Source organism: Prionailurus bengalensis, chromosome A1, assembly GCF_016509475.1.
Source record: "Prionailurus bengalensis isolate Pbe53 chromosome A1, Fcat_Pben_1.1_paternal_pri, whole genome shotgun sequence".
Taxonomy (NCBI): Eukaryota; Metazoa; Chordata; class Mammalia; order Carnivora; family Felidae; genus Prionailurus; species Prionailurus bengalensis.
In genome coordinates, this window is record NC_057343.1 from 7,073,724 (window position 1) to 7,094,999 (window position 21,276).

At 51.7% G+C, this 21,276-nt stretch overlaps 2 protein-coding genes across 6 annotated transcripts in view; one reads left to right on the plus strand and one right to left on the minus strand.

The window, feature by feature from the left end:
• GTF3A (general transcription factor IIIA) lies at window positions 1-12,455 on the plus strand. The gene is made up of 9 exons (XM_043597115.1): window positions 1-399; window positions 2,564-2,664; window positions 6,727-6,823; window positions 7,228-7,316; window positions 8,700-8,773; window positions 9,997-10,077; window positions 10,596-10,825; window positions 11,907-11,966; window positions 12,197-12,455. The coding sequence occupies exons 1-9, from the start codon at window positions 1-3 to the stop codon at window positions 12,356-12,358; spliced, it is 1,293 nt and encodes a 430-aa protein (XP_043453050.1). The 3' UTR covers window positions 12,359-12,455.
• Window positions 12,400-21,276, minus strand: part of MTIF3 (mitochondrial translational initiation factor 3) — a 17,252-nt gene continuing 8,375 nt past the window's right edge. For 2 of the 5 annotated variants that reach the window (XM_043575806.1, XM_043575815.1), the window contains 3 exons: window positions 16,636-17,096; window positions 13,607-13,761; window positions 12,400-12,658 (listed from right to left, as the gene is read on the minus strand). In XM_043575806.1, the coding sequence (XP_043431741.1) occupies window positions 12,440-12,658; window positions 13,607-13,761; window positions 16,636-17,095 (834 nt within the window). In that variant the 5' untranslated portion in view covers window position 17,096 and the 3' untranslated portion in view covers window positions 12,400-12,439. Of the gene's footprint in view, window positions 12,659-13,606; window positions 13,762-16,635; window positions 17,097-20,076; window positions 20,190-21,276 lie in introns of all 5 variants that reach the window. The other 3 variants (XM_043575797.1, XM_043575789.1, XM_043575821.1) reach the window with 3 other exon arrangements.

The window sequence follows — 21,276 nt, forward strand, 5'->3', positions numbered from 1 at the left end:
ATGCGGCGCCGGCGCGGGGCGGGGCCTGTTGTGCGCGCGCGCGCCGGCGCTCCAGTCCCGCCCCTCCGGGGTCGTGCTCCCGGAAGTCCGGCGGGGTCGCGCGTGGGAGCCTCCGGGAGTGGAAGGAGCGGGGTCCGGCGGCGGCCGCGCGCAGCCGTTCGTCGCCCGCGGCTCGGCACGTGGCTGAGCGCCCGCCGAGGCGTCCTGGAGCCGCAGGCCTCGGTCGCCGAGGCGGTGTCATCCCTGACCATCGCCGACGCCTTCACCGCGGCGGGCGAGAGCCCCGCCCCGCCGCCCTCCGCGCTCAGTAGGAGGTTCATCTGCTCCTTCCCCGACTGCAGCGCCAATTACAACAAGGCGTGGAAGCTAGACGCGCACCTGTGCAAGCACACGGGGGAGGTAACGGGGCCGCCGGCCCGGCCACGGAGGGGTGTGGCGTCCGGGCCCGGGGACTCGGGATGGGGTGGCCCGCCAGCTGGGCTCTGTCCCAGAGGCCCCGGGGCAGCGTGTGGCTGCACAAGCCTGTGCGAGACCTTTGCAGTCTTGGCAGCCTGGATCACAGAGGCGAACCAGCTCTGCCTTAGGTTAGGGAGGAGCCGAGGAGAGGTAGACAAGTTCTGAGACCCAAAGACAGCCTTGCCATGGGCTCCAAGCACCCTGGGCCGCTGCTTCTCGTTTGATCTTGAGGCTTGGTCCGTCACCGTCTCCTGATAATCTGTAAATAGGTGCAGAGGAAGGATTCATTTATTCGCATGCTTTCTACGCCCTCGACCCCCAGCAGACACCTGCCTTAATCCCTGGCCTCCTGGAACTGGAAGGGTGTGGGGGGGTAACGTCTTAGTACTGGAGGTTCTGCAAGCAGCATGCGTTCATTCCTTCACAAATCAGGACCTTTTTAGCTCTGACGAGAGTAGTCGACAAAACAAAAGGCTCCTGCTGTCACCGACCTTGTCCTTGAACGGGGACAAAGGAGTAAGTAAATTGAGGGCTCCTGGAGGATGGTCAGGAAAGGTCTCTTTTGACCTGAATGAGAAGGAAGGGATCCAACCGGGAAGACACAAGGGAAAACAGTCCCGGTGGAAAGAAACTGCAAAAGGACCCGTGATTGTGATCGAGTTGGGGACCGTATAAGAGGAGGTCGGAGAAGCAGGTGTGGTGGGATCATTTGTAGGCCAGGGTGCAAATAGGGTTTGGAGTTTGGGTTTTCTTTTGAGGGCAGTAGGAAGCCTTTGGAAGATGGCAGTTGGGGAAAGGGAAGCTCATGGAGGCCAGGGAACCTGCCCAGTTTCCCAGTGTCAGTTCTCAGCTAAAGCCCTTTACTTCTTAATCCAGGGACCTGCAGCCCCCGCCTTTGCTCCCAAACCTACCTAACTTCCGGGCCGTTCCTTCGTGTGACCTCATGGCTCCCTACCCTCTCTGCCATTGGAAGGTCGACCATTTCCTCCAGCTCTTTTCTTCGCGGACCGTTTACACTGCTTCTTTCTGTCCCGGACTTTACCCGTGCCACCAGCTGTCGTGGCAGTCTTGCCCAGTGACTGGCTCCCCTCGGAGCAGCCGCTGTGTTCTCCTTCCTGTCCTTTCTCTTGCCCATTCCGCCCCTCAGCTTCTGGGTTCTGAAACCAGTATGTCCAGGGAGAGAAGCACGTGGTCACTTTTATGTCCCTCTCTGAGAAACCCTGGGGCAGCGTGAGCCTCCCGTCCCCTCTGTGGATTGCCCCCAGAGCCATGGCCCAGGGGACGGACAGATTGTGTCCTCGGGGCATGGGAGCGGTAGCCCCGCACCCCCCTCCCTCAGCTGCGCCTCTCTCAATGAATTGCACTTTCTTTAAAACAAAAACGACGACAACAAAAAGAATGGCAAATATTGTGCAAAATTCTGTGGATCTTCCCCTGGTAATTCAGTTCTTCTGTCTTCCCGTCTAGTTGTTTTGTTACTAACACTGACATTTGAGGCCTCGGTACCTCCCCCCTGGACTGCCATGGGGCTATGTTTTTCATAGGTAAATAAACCACACTGGTTATTTGGGGGATGTGTTTCGACTTTTCCTGTAGGTTCAGAATGGAGACCCCCTCCTCCCACCTCCTGGGTCCCAAGCGGTGGTCGCAGTGAGGCCGTGAGCGTTTTCCTATGGGTGTGTCAGGCCTCTTAGCACAGACCCTGGGATTGTCCGGGATGAGAGGGAACCCGCGCCTTCCTCTGCCGTAGGCTTTCAGCGGATAAAAGCACGCAGTGGTGGCGATCTGTGCACATCGGCCAACGCTAACAGCACACAAGTCATCTGTAAGGGGCTTGTTGTGGACGCTTGCTGTCCGGTTGGGAGCACGTGAACGGTGCTGTTACCGTGAAGGCCACCCGCTAAGTTCGCGTGTGACTGACAGGGCAGGATCTGCTGCACCGACTTCGGGAGGCAGTTGTGGCCTTTGTGTAACTCAGTGGAAACCATCCCTGGAGGCAGAGTCCCTGCCTGGCTAAAATGTCCCCTACACGTTTTAGGTCTTTAAATGGTACCAGAGATACTAACGGGGGCAGGAGTGACACGTTTTTTTCTTTCCTTCCTGCTAGAGACCGTTTGTTTGTGACCGTGAAGGGTGTGGCAAAGCCTTCGTCAGGGACTACCATCTGACCCGCCACGTCCTGATTCACACGGGGGAAAAGCCATTTGTGTAAGTAGAGAACAGTCTTACGGCCTTTAAAGAGGTTGCTTTTGGCACACAGACCTGGTAAGAAAGTAGATTGTTAACTCGTGAGGCCAGGGATGTGCAGTGTCCTTCATTTGCATTTCCTGGTACAAGAGGAGCCTGGGTTTCGAACGCGTGGAACAGAGGAGGGGTGTGTGGGTCACTCGTGAGAACTTCAGGAGTGAGTCTGTCTGAAGTCCTCTTAAGTTGGCATCCTCTCTCCTCCCTTTAACGTGTGTACTAAGTGGGACACCCTCCTCGAGAAACACTCCGCTCAGACTAGATGGGGTCATGGTTCCCTGGCAGATTCTTGGCCCTGCATTGAACAGGGTCTTTATGAACCAATACGCTGCTGGGAGAGGAGACAGAAGCATAAAGGAGTAGAGCTTTTAATAGCTGATCTTGTATTTCTTCAGATCGAGCCGCTTCACCTCTCCCATACCAGGCTTAATTGTATTGTCCTTGGAGTTGCTGATTATCTCTGAAAAGGGTGGAGGTGTTGCTTGTCTTTTAAATCAGCTTCTTTAAAGTAGTGGGTCTCAAATATAGGGAGTGTGAGAACCACCTGGAGAGCTTGTTAAGAAAAAACAGAGTATTGGATCCCACCCCGGAATTTCTGATTCAGTAGACATGGGGTGGGGCCTGAGAATTTGCATTTCTAGCAAAGGCTCAGGTGATGTTGATGCCGTTGGCCTGGCACCCACACTTTGAGAACCACCGGACAAAATGTTCCGTGAAAACACGGAGTTTTCATTGGAAAAAGAGTAACGACTTTATAGATGCCCAGAGCTACATCCAGGAGACCACGTCGAAAAATAGCTGTATGGCACGTCCTGCAGATGTTAGAATTTGGTATCACAAGTGTGTTCTATGAGACAGCTCCTTGAGCAGTGAGGTTTTCTAATGATCTGAGTTCCCTTCATCCAGGATGACGAATGTGAAGTGTCTCATGTCTCACTAAGGTCCAAACAGTCTGAGGAAGGGGAGCTGTCAGTTGTTGGCACGGGATCGTCTTCACTGCCCTTGTCCATGTGGAGAGCCACCTCCATCTGACCAGCGTGCTGGCCAGCGGGAACGGGACAAAGTCCTGAGGGGGCAGACGTGTTCAGTTCAAGCACACGGCGTATCACCGAAACAGGTGACCCTAAGTGAAGCTTAACGTATTTCAGAATGTGGTTCGACCAGCCCAGCAAAGAGTAACGAAGCGTGGTCTGGAAAATGGGGCCGGGAGAGAGTCTTTGGCCTAGAAGTTTCCCTTCGGGGAATTTATTCTACAGATACACTGGTGGCTGAATTAAATGCCGCTACGAGGTTCTGTGCACAGCATTGGAATCAACCCGTGTGCTCATCAGGAGGGACTGAAAAGTGTATCAACACGGTAGAATCCTAGACAGCCGGAAAAACAAATGCAGGTACCGTCTGTGAAGCCGTGGGTGAGCGTCCAACGGCATAGTCATCAAAAGACCACAGTTCGGAAGAGTGGACAGAGGGCTGCCTTTTTGTGCATAAAAAGGAGGGAGAAGAACGCGGGAAGAATCTGCATTTATATCTGCTTCTATCTGTATAAAGCCGAACAGGTCGCCTGTCCTGGCTGGGAGTAGTGGGGAGTCCCGGGGGGAGGGGGGGGGGAGGAGGCAGGGGTGAGGGGTGGAAGGAAACCTGCACCTGTGTCCCTTTTTGTGCTTCCTGGTTTCTGAATTGAGCTACTGTATGCTCCTTAAAAAACTGGATCTTCAAGAAGAACTGGGGCTGGACAGATTCCCAGGGTGAATTGGAAAGGGAGGGTTCCCTCTGGAACAGGGCAGCTCGGTGTTACTCCCTTCCGGCTCTCTCTCTGGCCTCTTAATTCCACGTGGCCCAAGTCTCTTGAAGTGCAGCCTGAGCTCTGCTTCCTTCGGCCTTCCTGTCCCTCGTTCTTGTTGGTGGCATCCCTGGCCACCCGACGGCCCTCAGCTCAGCGAAGGCGAGGCAGCTTCCCTGGACGCCCGTCCTCGCGGCCGTCCTCTGCAGCCGGTGGGTCGTCAGGTTCTGTCCCTTCTCGTCAGACCCCTGCCCCTCCCCCCGCGGCCGCGGTCGTATTTCAGGCTCTGACCCCGACCTGAATGGTGTTGTCTCTGCTCTAGACGGCTTCCCTTCTTAAAGCTGTGCAGGGTTTAAGTGTTGCTTTTATAACGAAGTCCAGGGTCTTAGCATATTGTGCAAATGACCTTTGCGATCTGGCCTTTTTGTGATCTTGCCCCATCTGCTTGAGTCTCAGACATAAAACCCGGTCCGTGCACCACCCTGCAACTTTGTCCGCGTCTCCTGTGCCCCTGCGCCTGCTCTTTGCTCCCGGTCGGGACATTTCTGGGCCCTGTCCTCTTGCCCCACACTGGTGTTGGGTTAAATGCCTGTGTCAGGATTGAAGTCAAGAGTGACAGAAAACCCAGCACAACAGAGGCTCAAACAACACCGTCTCTGTTTCTCTTGTGTAACAGAAACGCAGACATGGACAGTTGGGGGTGTTCCACAGTCAGTAGGACCTGGGCTCCTTGGAACTTGTCACTGCCGTCCTCATCTTGGGGCTTCGATGTCACGGTCCAAGATGACCTTTGGAGTTCCAGCCATCATAGGCGTTCCAGCCACCAGGATGGGCGAAGGCGCAAAAGAGGCGTGCCCCCTTTTAGACACTTTGTGGTCGTTGAGCCGGATGGGCCAGAAACAGCCGTGTGGCCACCCCTGATTGCAGGGGAGGCTGGGAAAAGTTCTATTTCTGTTGACCGTGTACCCAGCTAAAAGTCAGCCTTCCGTCCCTGGGATCAAAACCACCACCCGTTGGCGTCCGTCGTGTTCTCTGCCGCAGCCTCCCGCACGCTTCCAGTGGGATCTCCCGCTGCCCCCGCTCACGGTCAGCCCCCTGTAGACGGCACAGCACCCGACAGTGTCACCCCGTGTTTCCTGGTCCGTGATGGCTGAGATTAGGGCCGTCATAGAAGTCCTGCTTCGTCCCTCAGGCTGAGGACTCTCACAAGAAGAGCACACATTTAAAACACAACTTCACAAAGAATTTGGATAATTCAAGGGCAAGATATAGAAACACTCATTAAGGGGAACCAGGATGGCTTGGTGATATGCCAGAGAGCGTTATGGTTGGTGGTTTTGCTCTAAATACCCATTTCTACCTCTGAACAGAAGCTAAAAGTAGTGTTTTTGAAGGTTTTTTTTTCCTTTGGAAATGCAATTTACTTTGACATTTCAAGCAAAATGAAGGTTTTCAGATTCTAAATTAAAAAACAATTTCGCTTAAACATGGAGTTAAGCCTGAGCAGGGTTTGGGTTTTGGAAGTAATGTCTTGCACCTTTTGTGTGCCGGCTCATAAAGGACGTGTGATGAACGTGCTTGGTTTCAGAAGCCTGGGTGAAGATGCATCTTGTTCCCTGGTAATCCCGTGAGAGTGAGGCTGACACTTCAGCTTTAACACTTTGGAGTTGGTTAAAGTCTGTTTTATACTGTACTTTGGACAGTAGTTTCTTTAAATTTTTTTTTTTTTTAATTTTTTTTTTCAACGTTTATTTATTTTTGGGACAGAGAGAGACAGAGCATGAATGGGGGAGGGGCAGAAAGAGAGGGAGACACAGAATCGGAAACAGGCTCCAGGCTCCGAGCCATCAGCCCAGAGCCCGACGCGGGGCTCGAACTCACGGACCGCGAGATTGTGACCTGGCTGAAGTCGGACGCTTAACCGACTACGCCACCCAGGCGCCCCTCTTTAAATTTTTTTAATGTTTGTTTATTTTTGAGAGAGAGAGAGACCGAGCACAAGTGGGGGGCGGGGAGAGGGAGACAGAATCCAAGGGAGGCTCCAGGCTCCGAGCTGTTGGTGCAGAGCCCGACGTGGGGCCCGAACCCACGAACCGTGAGATTGTGACCTGAGCTGAAGTCAGACGCTCAACCGACAGCCACCCAGGCCCCCTGGACAGTACTTCTATAAAGGAGGAGGATGTGTACATCTTAAAACTTCTCTTCCCTCGGTTTGTTAATATTTTGATTTATGCAATTTCTTACAGTTGTACAGCTAGTGGCTGTGATCAGAAATTCAACACAAAATCAAACTTGAAGAAACATTTTGAACGCAAACATGAAAATCAGCAAAAACAATATGTAGTAAGTATGAATGATTTTCTGTGCTTAAACTCTCTGCATATTTTTAGGCTTATTGTCTAATGTTCCTAAAGGGCTCATCAACCAGATTTTGTCTGGCAGATCCCTGAATTTAGCCCAACTGCTAGCTATCATAATAATGGCTTATTTTGAAAGCATCCTTTTTTTTTTCTTTTTTTTTTTTTTTTTTGCTAATGAAGTTTATTATGGTAGACTGCCCCAAATGAAACCGTTTTGCTGTTTCCAATGTGTTAAATCTTTAAAGCTTCCTGGCATGGGATTTGACGGTAACTCGGGGGGGAGCAGGCAGCAAGTATAAAATCTTCACGGTGTGTTTCTCCTGAGGGAATTCTCTTGTGAACCACTCTTTGATTTTTTCCAAAATCTAACGAACCTTTATCAAACAGTGCACTTTTGAAGGGTGTGAGAAGGCCTTTAAGAAACACCAGCAGCTGAGGACCCATCAGTGCCAGCACACCAGTGAGCCACTGTTCAAGTAGGTTCTCCACATGGGTGAGGTCTCTTGCATTTCAGGTGGCAGGACGATTGACACGCAGGGGCGCCTGGGGGCTCAGTCCGACTCTCGGTTTCAGCTCAGATCATGATCTCACGGTTCAGGAGTCTGAGCCCTGGGACGGGCTCCGTGCTGAGAGCACAGAGCCTGCTGGGGATTCTGTCTCTCTCTCTCTCTCTCTCTCTCTCTCTCCTCTCCCCTCTCCCCCTCTCCCTCTCTCTCCCTCTCTCCCTCTCTCTCTCTCTCTCTCTCTCCCCTCTCCCCTCTCCCCCTCTCCCTCTCTCTCCCTCTCTCTCTCTCTCTCTCTCCCCCCCCCCTCCCCCTCTCTCTCCTTCCCTCTCTCCCTCCCTCTCTCTCTCTCTCTCTCTCTCTCTCTCTCTCTCTTCCCGCCCCTCCTCAGCTCATGCATGTGCTCTCGCTCTTTCTCAAAATAGATAAAAAGTAAAAAAAAAAAAAAAAAAAAAAGATTGAAATGCAGAGGTGGGATACAAGCGTTCTGAAGCCACGTCTTAACATTTTTCTGTGCAGCGAACGCCCACGTCTATATCGGGGGCACGTCAGAAGTTTAATTTGGCTTTTATTTGCTAAAAGAAATAGCTAACGTGTTCCAGAATAATTTGTGAGATTGGTACAGTTGTGGTTAAGCTTGAAGGGAGCGCTGAGAAGTGGCTTTATTCAGTCGTATGAAATGTCACGGTGCAGACACGAAGCGGTCCCTTCCGACAGAGCCACAGCGATCGGGCCTGTCGGCCTTGCATGCGAGGGGCCTTCAGGAGGGACAGGAACGGCGACGGGACACACGGGGGTGGACTCGGGGAGGGTGCGAAGGAGCACCTGGTGAGGTCTTGAGGAGCACGGGCTGGCGGTGCTCCTGGCCCACGCGGGGCCGGTGGGCAGCCACCGAGGGCTGTCGCACGGAGCTGGGACGTGCCTCTGCACCGGTCGCCAGACGGGTGCACCTGACGCTGCCTGCTCGCCACGCCGGCCCTCGGCCGCGGCGTTAAAACTCGCAGAGACCATGCCCAGTGCCTTAGGGGTTCACCCAAGCCGTGTTTTTGTAGCCAGGAAAACAGTGTATCTTTTCAGAAGCATAAAGATGAAAACTATTTAATTTGATCACATCCTTAAAAAAAAAAAAAAAAAAAAAAAAGGTGCTGGCACTTTTCTCTTAAGTTTATTTTGTCTCCAGGCTGGCCAGTCACCTGAATTTCACCTGTGATTCGGTCTCGGTTTTAAATCTCCTTTTTACGATTGGTTTGGTCGTGGGGAGAGACTCTGGAGCGGAAAAGGACGAAGTTCACGTCGACCCTGAGGGGCTGCCCCCCGGAAACGGATTGGCTCACGCCTCGTGTGTCGTTCACCCAGGTGTGCCCATGAGGGATGTGGGAAACACTTCGCCTCCCGCAGCAGGCTGAAGAGACACGGGAAGGTCCACGAGGGTGCGTACGGGGGCCCCTGTGGCACCAGCTTTGAGTAGACACTAACCGCGCCGCGTGCCGGCTGGCCTAACGCTTTGAGCGGAAAGCGCCTTCTCTTCTGTTCCACGGCCACGCTGAGAAACTCGGCACTGTCCAGGCGGGGGCGGCACGCCGCAGCTCGAGGTGTTAGGCTCTCGACCGGAGGCCCGCCTGTCGCCTGTTCACGCACCGCTCTTGTCGCCGTTGGCAGCGAACGCTTCGTGCCCTGCGCGAGTGCCTGGCGGTGCGTTACACTTCTGAGTGCGGCGCTCCAGCCGAGGTTGGCTTCGCCACCGCCATTTAAACGTCTTCACGACCTGTGTCATTCTTTTCCTTACTGGCGCTCGCAGGGCTTGGGGAACAGTTTGAGGTTCCGGAGCAATCAGGTCGTAACTTCTTTCAGGAAGACAGGATTAAATTACCTGAATCTGTCCTCCGTTTCCACGAGGGATGCTTTTATATCTGTATTCCGATTTTCTGAGTATAGAATATGTTTTTGGGTTGTTGTTTTTTTTTTTTTAAACGAGAGAGTAGTAGGTGAAGCCTGAGAGGTGGCCTCGCTCCTTTTGGTTTCACTCTGGTATCTCGTGGGTGAAACACGGGCTGGCCGTTACCCGGACTGATTCTTCCAGCTGCGGTGCTTTGCACAGTGTCCACTGTCGTCCGCAGCGTTTCCTCTAGGGTCTTATTTTCTCCCTTAGTCGCAGCCCGAGTCTTTTCTGCAGTGCAGAAGCTACCAGATGGTAAGACTTGAGGCGGCCAGGGATGGGCACACAACCACCGAGACTCGGTGTTGGTGGTCTGGCGAACGCAGAGGACCCCAGAGCTCTGAGGAAAACAAGAGGCAGGCACAGAGCAGGGAGGGAAGGGACCGTGAGCCAGCGGCCGGGGAGTGACGGCAGCTGGGAGCCCACGCGCGGTCTACCCAGCTCCCTGACCACAGCGGGAGAGGGCACGGCATCCTTCCGTGGAGTCTGCTGAGGTGAAACCCTACGTGCAGTGAACACCTTGCTGTGCGATCGTTGGGTTTTACTGTAAAACAAACCTTAGTTTTTATTCCCACCTCCAGCGGCTGACGGAACAGAATGGTATTGGGAGGCAGGAGGGCAACTGTATAGGCTTGTAAGTTTCCTTTCCAATGACGAGCGGTGTTTACGCTGAATATTCACAGAAGGCGATGCACCAATCTGCTTTTTCCTACACAGGCTACGTGTGCAAAAAAGAATGTTCCTTCGTGGCAAAAACGTGGACAGAGCTTCTGAAACACATGAGGGAAGCCCATAAAGGTGAGGCAGATGTGCGTGGCGCAGTGTGACATTTGCCCCTACGGTTTTGGAGAGTGAAGTGCTAGGCGTGTGCCTTAAGACAAAGGCGTTCCCGTGACGTTTGTGAAGCTGGTACCTCGGTGGCCCGGCAGACGCGCGGGAGCCGGGGTCCCGGGTCGGGGAGGAGCCGCCGTGCAGTTAGCGGCCGGAAAGGCTCCGGCAGGGGGGGCGGCCTGGGAGGTGGTGCCTTCTGTGCTGGAGGCCGAGGAAGGACACGGGTCTACTTCATCTTGTCCCCTGCCCACGGCCACCAGGCTGAGAACCCCTGCTCCCTGGTGAGGGGACGGAGTGACTCCACGTAATACCAGCACGTGGGAGCATCGAGACCGGCTTCCAAGCAACAGACACTGCAGCCGGTGTTCGCATTTATGATCATCGTGACCTTTTTGGCCCCAAATACCTGCCTTACGAGCTCAGCGTTAATTTTCCCGCGTGGCGATACCCGGGGAAATGGGTTAAGTGTGTGTCTGCTCCACCAGAGGCCATAAGATGTGAAGTCTGCCAGAAAACCTTTAAACGCAAGGATTACCTGAAGCAACATATGAAGACTCACGCCCCGGAGAGGGAGGTGTGCCGGTGTCCCAGGGAAGGCTGTGGTAGGACCTACACGACGGTCTTTAATCTCCAGAGCCACATTCTCTCTTTCCACGAGGAAAGGCGCCCATTCACCTGTGAGCACGCCGGCTGCGGCAAAACGTTCGCAATGAAAGTAAGTACTCGCCCTCACAGACGCGGTCCTCTAGACGGGCGGCCTCCCGGCGGGGTTCCTGGGAGCCCTGGGTCCCAAGACGGTGTCCCGGGGCCTGCCGATGGGGAAAGCTGGGTGACCCGGACCTTCCCCTCTCGCCTCAGCGGGGGTGGTTCTGAAGTCCGCACAACAACCGGATTCGCCCGTGCCAGTGGTTCTCAAAAGTGTGGCCCTTGACCGGGAGCTTCTGCATCACCGGAGAACTTGCTAGAAATGCATATCCTCCCCCCCCCCCCCCCCCCGAATCAGAAACTGGGGATGGGACCTGGTAATTTGTGTTTTAACAAACCTTCCAGGTGATTCTTACGTATCTACATTTGAGAACCAGTGGCCTGTGGTACCACATGCCTATTAGGTGTCCTTTTAGACTCACCATCTAGGGATTGAGAAGTGGGCATCAGGACATGAGGGACCTTAGGACTGGAGTCTAGTCTAGATCTGGGCGAGATGTGAACAGGTGAGCACGTGACACTCACTGGAGGGCCCGTGCGGTTCGGCAGGCTCTCTGGCCGGTACTCTTCCAAGCGTGTGCCGTGCGCCATGGTTAAGACGGAACACACAAGTGAGGCAGGCCCAGCGTGGGTGCAAACCGACAGGAGCTCGGAGCTGATCGCGGTCAGCATCATTATCAAGGGCAGGGAGACCGGTCAGGTGTTCCGTTGGTGTTTGGAAATGCTGCTGCCTAGATTCAGTTACAGGAAGCTTCTTCAGCCTGGAGTAGCTCATCCAGAACTGGCTCCCCCTCCTCCCCCTCAGGAAGCAACTCAGAAGCCACTGGGGGGGCGGGGGGGGGGGAGGGGCGGCGGCGAGACTGTCTAAATTCCGAACCTGAGTCCTCAGGAAAGGTAGTGATGAGGTGTAGGATGTGAGGACGAATTCTGCTCTGGTGGGAGAATCTTTAAGTAGAGGTCGAGTCCCTCAACGGTATGTAACAGAAAGAAGGTCGACAGTTTATTTAAAGAACTCGTAAAGTTCTCATATTAACAGGCACCCAAATGGCAGCGTTTCAAAAACATAACTTTTTCTTTTCCCTTCATCGTAGCAAAGTCTCACTAGGCATGCCGTTGTGCATGACCCTGACAAGAAGAAAATGAACCTCAAAGTAAGTTAACTGGGGCCCGCTGTGGGTTTTAAACCCAAAGTGCCCCAGCCGATGCAGTCTCGGGTACTTTCGGCTCGTCACTGCTGTGTGAGCTGCTCTACTGGGAACGCGATCGCTGGGCTTCACTTTCTTCTAAGGGGGTGCGGGGTGCCTGTTGGGGGGTACAGCTATTAGGTTAGTTGTATAGTTTGATTTTGCGTTCTCATTGTCTCGCTTTCTTATTTCCAAAGGTAAAACCGTCTCGTGAAAAACGGAGTTTGGCCTCTCGTCTCAGTGGATACATTCCTCCTAAAAAGAAACAAGGACAAAGCTCATCTCTGCCTACAAACGGAGAGTCACTGAACTGTACTGAAGGCAGGGTGCTCTCGACGGTCATACTTACCCTCAACTGAACACCAGATTGCTTTGCTTAAAGGACCACAGACCAGCCAGCTCAGTTCTTTCTCCCAGAAGCGTATTTTTCTTTATTAAAATCATGGATGCACAACATCTGATTCTCTGTTGTTTCCATTTTCTTTGTTCAAAGGGTCCTCTTTCTGGGCTCCTTGAGTTTCTCTATATGCATTCTCTTCCTTTTTGCTTAAATGACGAAGAACACACATTACAGCTTTCCCTCCCCTAACAGGTTGTGGGCGGGTTGAGAAGGTAGCTATCCCGGGCATAGTTTGGAGTATTTGGTTACATATCTCCTCCTAGAAGGGGAGAACGGCCAAAGATTAATTTAAAACCAATGTCTTCGACTCTTTCTAGTGCTAATGCTCTAATACCCATACGAATCTGCATTCTTGATTGAGTTGCTGTTATTTAAGTGATTAGCTCAATCAAACTGTGCCTTTCTGGTTAAGCAGTCATTGAAACCTGTACCATAACCAGGCAGTTTTACAAACTCCATGTAACTATACTCCTGTACTAAAAGTCGATAGTTTAAAATCCCCGCTGTCAATGGCCCTGAGGGGCTGTGTTTGGCTCCAACTACCCTCTCGGAAAAGAGAAGTACAGAGCGGTGGGTTTGGGCATGGGCAGAGGACCTCCTTATCCCCACAACTGTCAGTCCTGTGCGGTTCCTAACACTCGCTCAGAGTCATTTGGGAAACACACCCAGTTCCAGAGATCCAGGATCAGCTGGGCTGGGTCCTAGGTCTCGGTGATTCTAACACGAACAAGGGTGGAAACCACTGGACTCATGCTGCCTTTTAGCTGCTGAGTTCTCGGACTCTAAAAGTGAAGTAGATACTCTGTAGACTGACCCTGGGAGTGTAAACTGATACTTTTCACAAAGGCCATTTAACTTTATATGGAAGAATTCTCAGAGGCGTTCATAAATCGTAAATAGACTTTAAAAAAATGAATCTATGTTTTTCTACTTAAATGTTAGATACTGTACAATTTGTCAAAGAGAAGAGTATACATTACTCTTTCACTAGATTACGAAGCGCAGTGTTTTCACATGACGATACTTATGCTTCAGTGGAAAAAATATATGGAGCGGATGTTTGCATTTTGAAAAGCAAATTGGGAAGCTACTGCCGTCACGGTAGAATTCGCCAGCTACTCTGCCTTCACGTTACCCAGACTTTCTACGATTGTTCTTTTAGATCAGCAAACAGAATGAGCAGTTTCTCAGACCTGCTTTCACTTACCATTTTATTTTCTGGCTCTACGTTCTTCCCTTTCTTTATAGTAATTTGAACTCTGTATTTTTTCTCAATCCATTGCTGAATCTGTTTACTCTTTGTGTCCAAATCATGTCGTCCAATCTTTGAAGAAAAAGTTAGCTCCTTTGTCAGGGTAGGGCCTAGTTTAAAACAGAGACTTTTTTAGGACTGTTGACTGGTCCCTTTGGGGGACCTGAGCTGGGTCATGCACACTTCGTGAGATCTGCGGTTGCCACAGGGGCCCGGACGCTCCTCTTCCTGACTTAGTCTGGCAGACTGGTGAACGCTTTTTAAACAAGGAAAATAGACATAAAGATACCAGTTTTTACCTGTCAAGTATCTAGATATGAAATGCTTCCATTTATTAGTACCCTCCTTTGATGACAGTACAAAAGAATGGTCCTTTAAAAGGAACAAGTTTAGCTTTATGATAAACTTAATTGGCCTTATTTTTCTTTCTGACTGGAGCAGCGTTTAGGAAGTACTCTCTTCTCAAAAAATTTTTTTAAATGTTTATTTTTGAGAGAGAGAGAGAGAGAGCATGAGCCGGGGAGGGGCAGAGAGAGAGGAAGACACAGAATCTGAAGCAGGCTCCAGGCTTTGAGCTGTCAGCACAGAGCCCGACGTGGGGCTTGAAACCCCAAACCATGACATCATGACCTGAGCTGAAGTCAGACGCTTATCCGACTGAGCCACTCAGGCGCCCCTGGGAAGTACTCTTCTCATCTGACTCCTTTAGTGGTGCCCTTCTAGTGACAATGGGGTCACCCAGACTGCATCAGACGAGAGCGAGCTCTCTCTGTCCTGTATCCAGCAATGGAAATCCTGACTTAGAAAATTGCAGGGAAGGAACAGATTCCTTAGTAAAAGCTTTGGAAGATTCAGAGTTTTCATACGGGGGAAAAGTTAGGTTTTAATCCACACAACAATCTCCCTGGGAGCACTAACCGCATGTGAAAAAATACAACTTTAAAATAGAAGACAAGACCGGGTATGTTTGTGACCTCAGGCTAAAAGGATTTTGTTAAGGAACGGCTGGGTGACTCAGTTGGTTGAGCATCTGACTTCGGCTCAGGTCACGACCTCACGGTGTGGGAGTTCGAGCCCCGCATCGGGCCCTATGCTCCAGCCTGGAGCCTGGACCCTGCTTCAGAGTCTGTGTCTCCCTCTCTTTCTGCCTCTCTCCTGCTCATGCTCTGTTAAACTCCCTAAAAAATAAACATTAAAAAAAGAAGGATTTTGTTAAGGAAAATAATTGATAATTTCCTATATCAAAGACACTATGGTGTAATTTTGAAAAGGGCAAAAAAAAAAAAAAGAAATCTAACTAGGATAAGGTTTTTTTGCATCACACGGAGAATCTTATAAATTGGCGGGGGTGGGAGGGGGGGACCACGCAAGTAGAGGAAGAGGGCATGTGAACAGGCAGTTCACAGAAGAGGCAACTCAAATGGTGAAATGAAACCCAAAGAAATAATAAGATCGGGTTTCTCACCCATTGGCAGGACAAAAATTAGATGAGAGTACCAAGTATGGGTGAGGATGTAGAGAAAGAGATTTCACATATTGCTGACAATTTGCCCCACAGACTCTGGAGCCACTGACAGACGTGCCTTTGGTCTGGAAACGAGCCAGCTCTGGTCTGGAAATGAAAGGCTGGAAACGAGCCCAATGCCCATGGAAAGGCCCTGACCAATCCATGGTATCTGGTACATTCTGAGGATTCCATTGAGTAATTATAAAAAATTAGCTACAGCTGTTACATAAACCTAGCTCTTGAAGACAGCATAACATAATTGTCATGTGTACAGAATCATGCCACATACCACGGATTTGTATGTCACTGAAGTTTAACAGTACAGACCCACATTCATGTCCACGGCGGCAGGGAGGGAGGACGGCACAGGAAAAGGGAGCACGAGGACTTCGACTTTCCTGTAACGTTTTGTTGCGTTTAACAACCTTTAGTACAACAACGTTAACGCTTGTTCATTTTGGATGGTGGGTAACAGGTGTGTATAGTTTTCGGTATGCTTTCTAATTCCCAAAAGTAATTTTCCTAAAAGACCTCCTTTTAGGAACACCTCCTGGCTTCCTTCAAGCTCCCGCAGCTGGTCCTACGTCGCCACCGGAACAAAATGAATGCCTTTAACACCTTAGCGCTTCAACTATCTCTGCAAAGAGCACCCCCGCCAAAGCTCTCCAAGCTTCTCGGTGCGGTTCAGCGTTTTTTGTGCGATGCAATGTGATGCCCTTACCATCCCGGTTGGCCTCTTCTGAAGACTTTTTGTTTCCCAGCCAACATCCTTGTTGAATGTGGTGCCACAGAACCGAGCCACAGAGAACCGTGTGATTTTCCTAAGACACACAACCTCGCTGTGGCAGCTCTGGGACCCGTCTCCTGCCCCCTGCCCCAGAGTGTTTTCCATAAAACAAGCTTTCGTAACGGTCAGCACTTATTAGGACTCATGAAAAATTTTCACTTGATGTCTAGTTCCTGGCTCCATAAGGCATAAAAGACAAGGCCGTGGCAAGGTGATCGGTAAATGTGTAAATGAGCCTTACTACCAACAGGGTGTGGAAGATGCTCTATGAATCCCTTCGGAGATCAGAAAGGGCTTCCGGCCAACTGGCCAGGCGCCTCCACGTTAGAGATGAGGGGGAAAGACGGGAACAGGGCCCCCACCCCACTGCTTCCGAGGCTCGTTTCATTCCGGCCGCCAGAGGTGCTGCCGCCCCTGGGCCAGGCCAAGAGGAAAAGGGGTCCCGTCGTTCTGGGGTGCCTCCCTATTTCCCCCCCATTTTACACGAGGAAGCGACGCCGACCACAGGGCATCGAGGAAAAAAGACGGGAGGAGGAATGGATGGAAATGAAGCGAGAGCTGGAGAAAGATGCGGGAGATGTGGGGAGGCCGTGAACTACGCCGCTGCTCACACCCCCGCTGTCACCAGGCACCTCGGCAGACGCCCTCTGCGGTCCCCGGGGCTCAGGGCGTGGGCAGCAGGTCACCTACCGGGTTTCGGGTGGGCCTTTCCCAGCTCCCGGAGTCGCAGGCGCTCCTCGTGGATCTGTGCCCCCGTCAGGAGCTGGTACTGCGGGGGCTCCGCGCCGCTGTCCCTTGTCACGAGCCTCAGGTCCCGCTCGTTCATGAGCCTGATCACGTCTGCTCGGTGCATGTTGCCCAAGTCGTTGCCCGCCTCATCCAGCACGTGAATAACCCGCTCGTGAATTTTTCTTCCGACGTTGCTAAGAGCTGGTTCATTCTTCTTTTTCTTCTTCCTCTCGTCCTGGGTGTCTGCAACAGTACCGGAAGCTTTTGCGTGAATCGGGCAGGACAGTCTCGGGCCAGAAGCTCGGAGGGACGGCCGTGCTGGTGCGGTCTGGCGCAGGGTGTATGTACCAGGACATCTAATGCAATTATTTCCAGTCTTTACGGTATGCAACGTTAGCCTCTTTAGAAGAAGAGTGGCCATCCTAAAAAGTAGGGAGAAAGGTTTGTTACCGTGCCATCATTTCATCCCCGTGGTCTGATAACGGTGCACGGAGGGCGTGTGTGGGGCTGCAGGCCTGTGTCATCTGCAAACATTGTGGACCCGTGCACAGGAAATTTCCACCAATGACATGGACTGTCAGGTGACTGTAGTCACACTAGGTCACGGTGGTCCCGGCTCCAGTGCAAGTTACTGTCAGAACAAGCCGTATTTGCACAGTGCTTTCGTTTTCCATCGTTTCCTCCCCCAGTGCTAGCGCATTTGATCTATTTCCCGAGCTGCCTCATTTGATCTATTTCCCAAGCACTACAGTGCTGACTCTGAGAGCAAGTATCATCCTACAGGTTTACTTAGAAGGCAGTACATAACATCCTCGGCGATTCATAAATACCAAGTCATAAACTGTGAATGCAGTCAGCTGTTGAGAACTTATCAGTGTATCTGGAGGTATCCAGAACACAAAAGCGCTATTCTGGGAAAGCTGGGAGCACTCTGGGAGGACTCTCAGAGAGGAAATATCCCGACAGGAATCAAAGTGCCGCCCTCATAAACCGAACGGATGACTCACGAGGTAATAAGGGGTGACGACCAAGCGTTAACTAAGCGTTAGGCACACGGGGTGAAGCTGGTTTACTGCATGGGAATAATCGCTGCTCCTATTAACGGCATTTTGGCTTTTCACTTGCTTCTCTCGCCCACTAAGTGTCTCTCTCCTTCCATTTGCACGTTAGGCCAAGCCCCAAGGTGCGGGCTGGAGGGATGAGAGGACCCACTCGCATCCTCTGGGGTTTGCTGAGTAACACAAGAACTCAGGGAGGGGGCCCTGTCCACGACAAAAGAGGAAAGGACGAGGTGCCTTCAGCAGTGCTTCTCAAAGAATGGTCCCCAGGTCACCTGCAATGAGAGTCACCTGGAGTGTTCCCTAGAACCGGAAACCCCCTCTGGTCGCTAGCTTGGATCTCACTGGGCTGTACGACCACCGATCCTGCCCTCATCACCCCCGCCTCACGCCTCTGGTGGCAAGTGATACGACCAAAAAAAAAAAAAAGACACGGTAAATAGAGTGAAAGTGAAGGGATGCACGCAATCTCACCGTCCTAGCTGGATAACACCCGCCACGGGCTGCCCTGGCTCCGGCCTCTCCCCTGACTCCCCAACTTGTAGAGTTGCCTGCCGCCCCCGACCTGTCCGCTAAGACATCGGACGTCACCCACAGGGAACACCACCGCCCCCGCGCTCTCGCTCCTCCCTCGGTCTTCCCTAGCTCATGGAAAGGCCGCGTGCCCTTCCGGCTGCTCAAGGCCCCAGACAGCAAAGGCGTCCTTCCCTCGCCTTTTTCTCTCAGCGATTCGTCGGTCCGGCTCTGTTCACCCTCTACAAACCTCCGGGATCCAACCCCCCCCCCCCACCTTCCCTATTGCTATCACCCCGCTCCGAAGACAGCATCCTCTCTCACCTGGTGTACGGGTCCTGGCCCCCCGCCGGCACTCGGCTTCTGCCCTTCCCCCCCTGTAACTGATCACCCACGTGACGCCCAGCGGTCCTTTTACAAGGTACACGGCAGATGACGCCCCTCCTCTGCTCGTCACCCTCCACCGGTTTCCATCTCACTCCGGGGGACAAAGCCAAGCCCCTGAAGGGGCCGCCAGCGGCCCCCAGCCACCTCTGCCCGCAGCACCTGCCCCGCCTCCGCGGCGCGGTTCCAGCCTCGATGGCCTGTGAACAGTCTTCCCCCGGGCGCATGTAACGCGGGTAGATCCGCCGCGCAGCCGGCTGCGTGCTTCGCGAACCCGGGGGCTCGGCCCCAGGGTTACTGCTCAGCGAGGCCTCCCTGCCCGCTCTGTAGAATACCGCACCCTCCATCGCTTTCAAAGCCATTGCCTTGCCTTTACAGACGTCCCCTGCCGGACATACTATCTGGTTATTTGCACACATGTTCACAACCAGTCCCATTCTGTTCGCGGCTGCCTTCCGAACGCTAGAGCCCAGAGCCCAGCGCAGCCTGGACGTGCTCAGTGAATGTCTGAGACAAGGGGAACAGCCGGGACGGACCTCTGCGTCACTCCCTAGCACTGTGCTGGGGTCCCCCGGCTTCGCATTCTGGCTGGCACTTCACGTGTCCGCTGACCTTAGTGAGATCTACGGCCAACGCTCCACCCCCGGTGAATGGGATGAATTCCCTTTCGGTCATTACCTGGTTGGGCACTCCCCCCACCCCCGGTCCTTGTGCTAAAGGCTCTAGGACAGGAGCAAATTGGATTTTAAATAGCTGCCATAGCACTGTTTCACCAAAAAGCCAGGTATTTGTTGCTGGAGGAAGCCCCCAAACCCAAAAAGCTGGACAGTCTGAAGAGACCAGAGATGACCTTTTTTCCATTTATTATCAGGAAAACAGCCGCAGCACCAAATTTCACAGTGAGTTAGGACGGCCCCGGCAGTAACAGATGAAAGCTGACGCGTCGTGTGTAATGAATCCTCAATACATTAAAACAGATAATATTAATTCCAAATGTAGGATTTTTGACAACAAGTAAGCAAATAACAGACAAGGCATAGGAAAAAGATGCAAAGACATTTATGAAGACCCTGGCTGTCTGTGGTCGAAGACCCAAGTGATTTTGTCCCCCTATCCTTCTTGCCATTTTTTTTCCTCAATCTTTTACAGGGAAGAAGTATTTCTATTTATGTATTTAGTTTTAATTTTATTTTAAGTAGGCTCCACGCCCAATGGGGGCTTGAACTCACGACCCTGAGATCAAGAGTCACATGCTCTACCCACTGAGCCAGCCAGGAGCCCCTGGAAGAAGTATTTTTTATACTAGTACATTTATTTACAAAATAAAGACTATTTCAGAATAATGATGGGGAATTGTTTTGAAAGCTTTAAAAACACTTTCCAAGAAGAGAAAAGGTAGAGAAATACCGTAGCCACGTTTTTCTTTAAGTTCTTTACCATTACTTACATTTTAGAGAGTTTCAAATTTCCTGGATTTACACAGCAATTAAGCTCCAATACGAGCTCCATTTTGGCTTTACGTCGGCAAAGCTGAACAGGTACACATTCCTTCAAAATAAGCTTTTCATAGATTAAAAACATAAATACGCAGTTAAGAAAAAAGAGCTGCGAGATTACTCAATCTGAACCGCAAATCCCACCTTAGGTTCAAATAATTTAAAAACTTGTCATTAGGAAAAGTTTCAAACATGTCCCGGAAGAATAGTATAATCAAACCCTAAGCATCCCTCACGCAGCCTCATAATTAATAGAATGTGGCCAAACCCGCCTCCTCTCGTCCTGGGCTATTCCCCTCCCCCCACCCCCCTTGCCAGCCACCCATGAACTACTTCAAGGTAAATCCTATCTTGCCAACAAATACTTCAATATGTCATTCAATATGTCGTCTCTAGGAGGTTAGGACTCTTTCATCTGTTTTTAAAATTTATTTTAGAGAGGGGGCGCCCGGGTGGCTCAGTTGGCTGAACGCCCGACCTCAGCTTAGGTCATGATCTCACGGTTCGTGGGTTCGAGCCCTGAGTCGGGGTTTGTGCTGACAGTGCGGAGCCTGGGGCCTGCTTCGGATTCTGTGTCTCCCTCTCTCTGTCTCTCCCCTGCTCATGCTCTATGAGTGGCTCTCTCTCAAAATTAAACATAAAAAAACATTATTTTAGAGACAGAGAGCTCTTGAGCGGCAGGGGTGGGGGTGGGGAGGGGAGAGAATATCTTAAGCAGACTCCATACTCAGGGCAGAGCCCGATGTGGGGCTCGATCCTATGACCCTGGGATCATGACTTGAGCCGAAGTCAAGAGTGGGATGCTTAACTGACCGAGCCACCCAGGCGCCCCTCTTTTATCTTTTTAATAACCATGATAACGCTACCCCAACTAATGATCATTCCTTTAAACATCCAGTTTTCTGATTGCCCCGATAATACTTTAATATCGTTTGTAGACATTTCATTCACGGGTCGGTAGCATGGACAGACTCCCACTGGCCAAATGTGCGGTAATTTCACCATTAAAGAATAATGGCTGAAAGTTATTTCAACACACCGAATACGCAAAAATCTATCAAAAAGAAAGATCGTTTGCCAGAGCCCTGCGTGACTATTACCCTGACTCCTCACTGTGAAAATTGGTCAAGAAAAAGAACGAAGCGTCATCC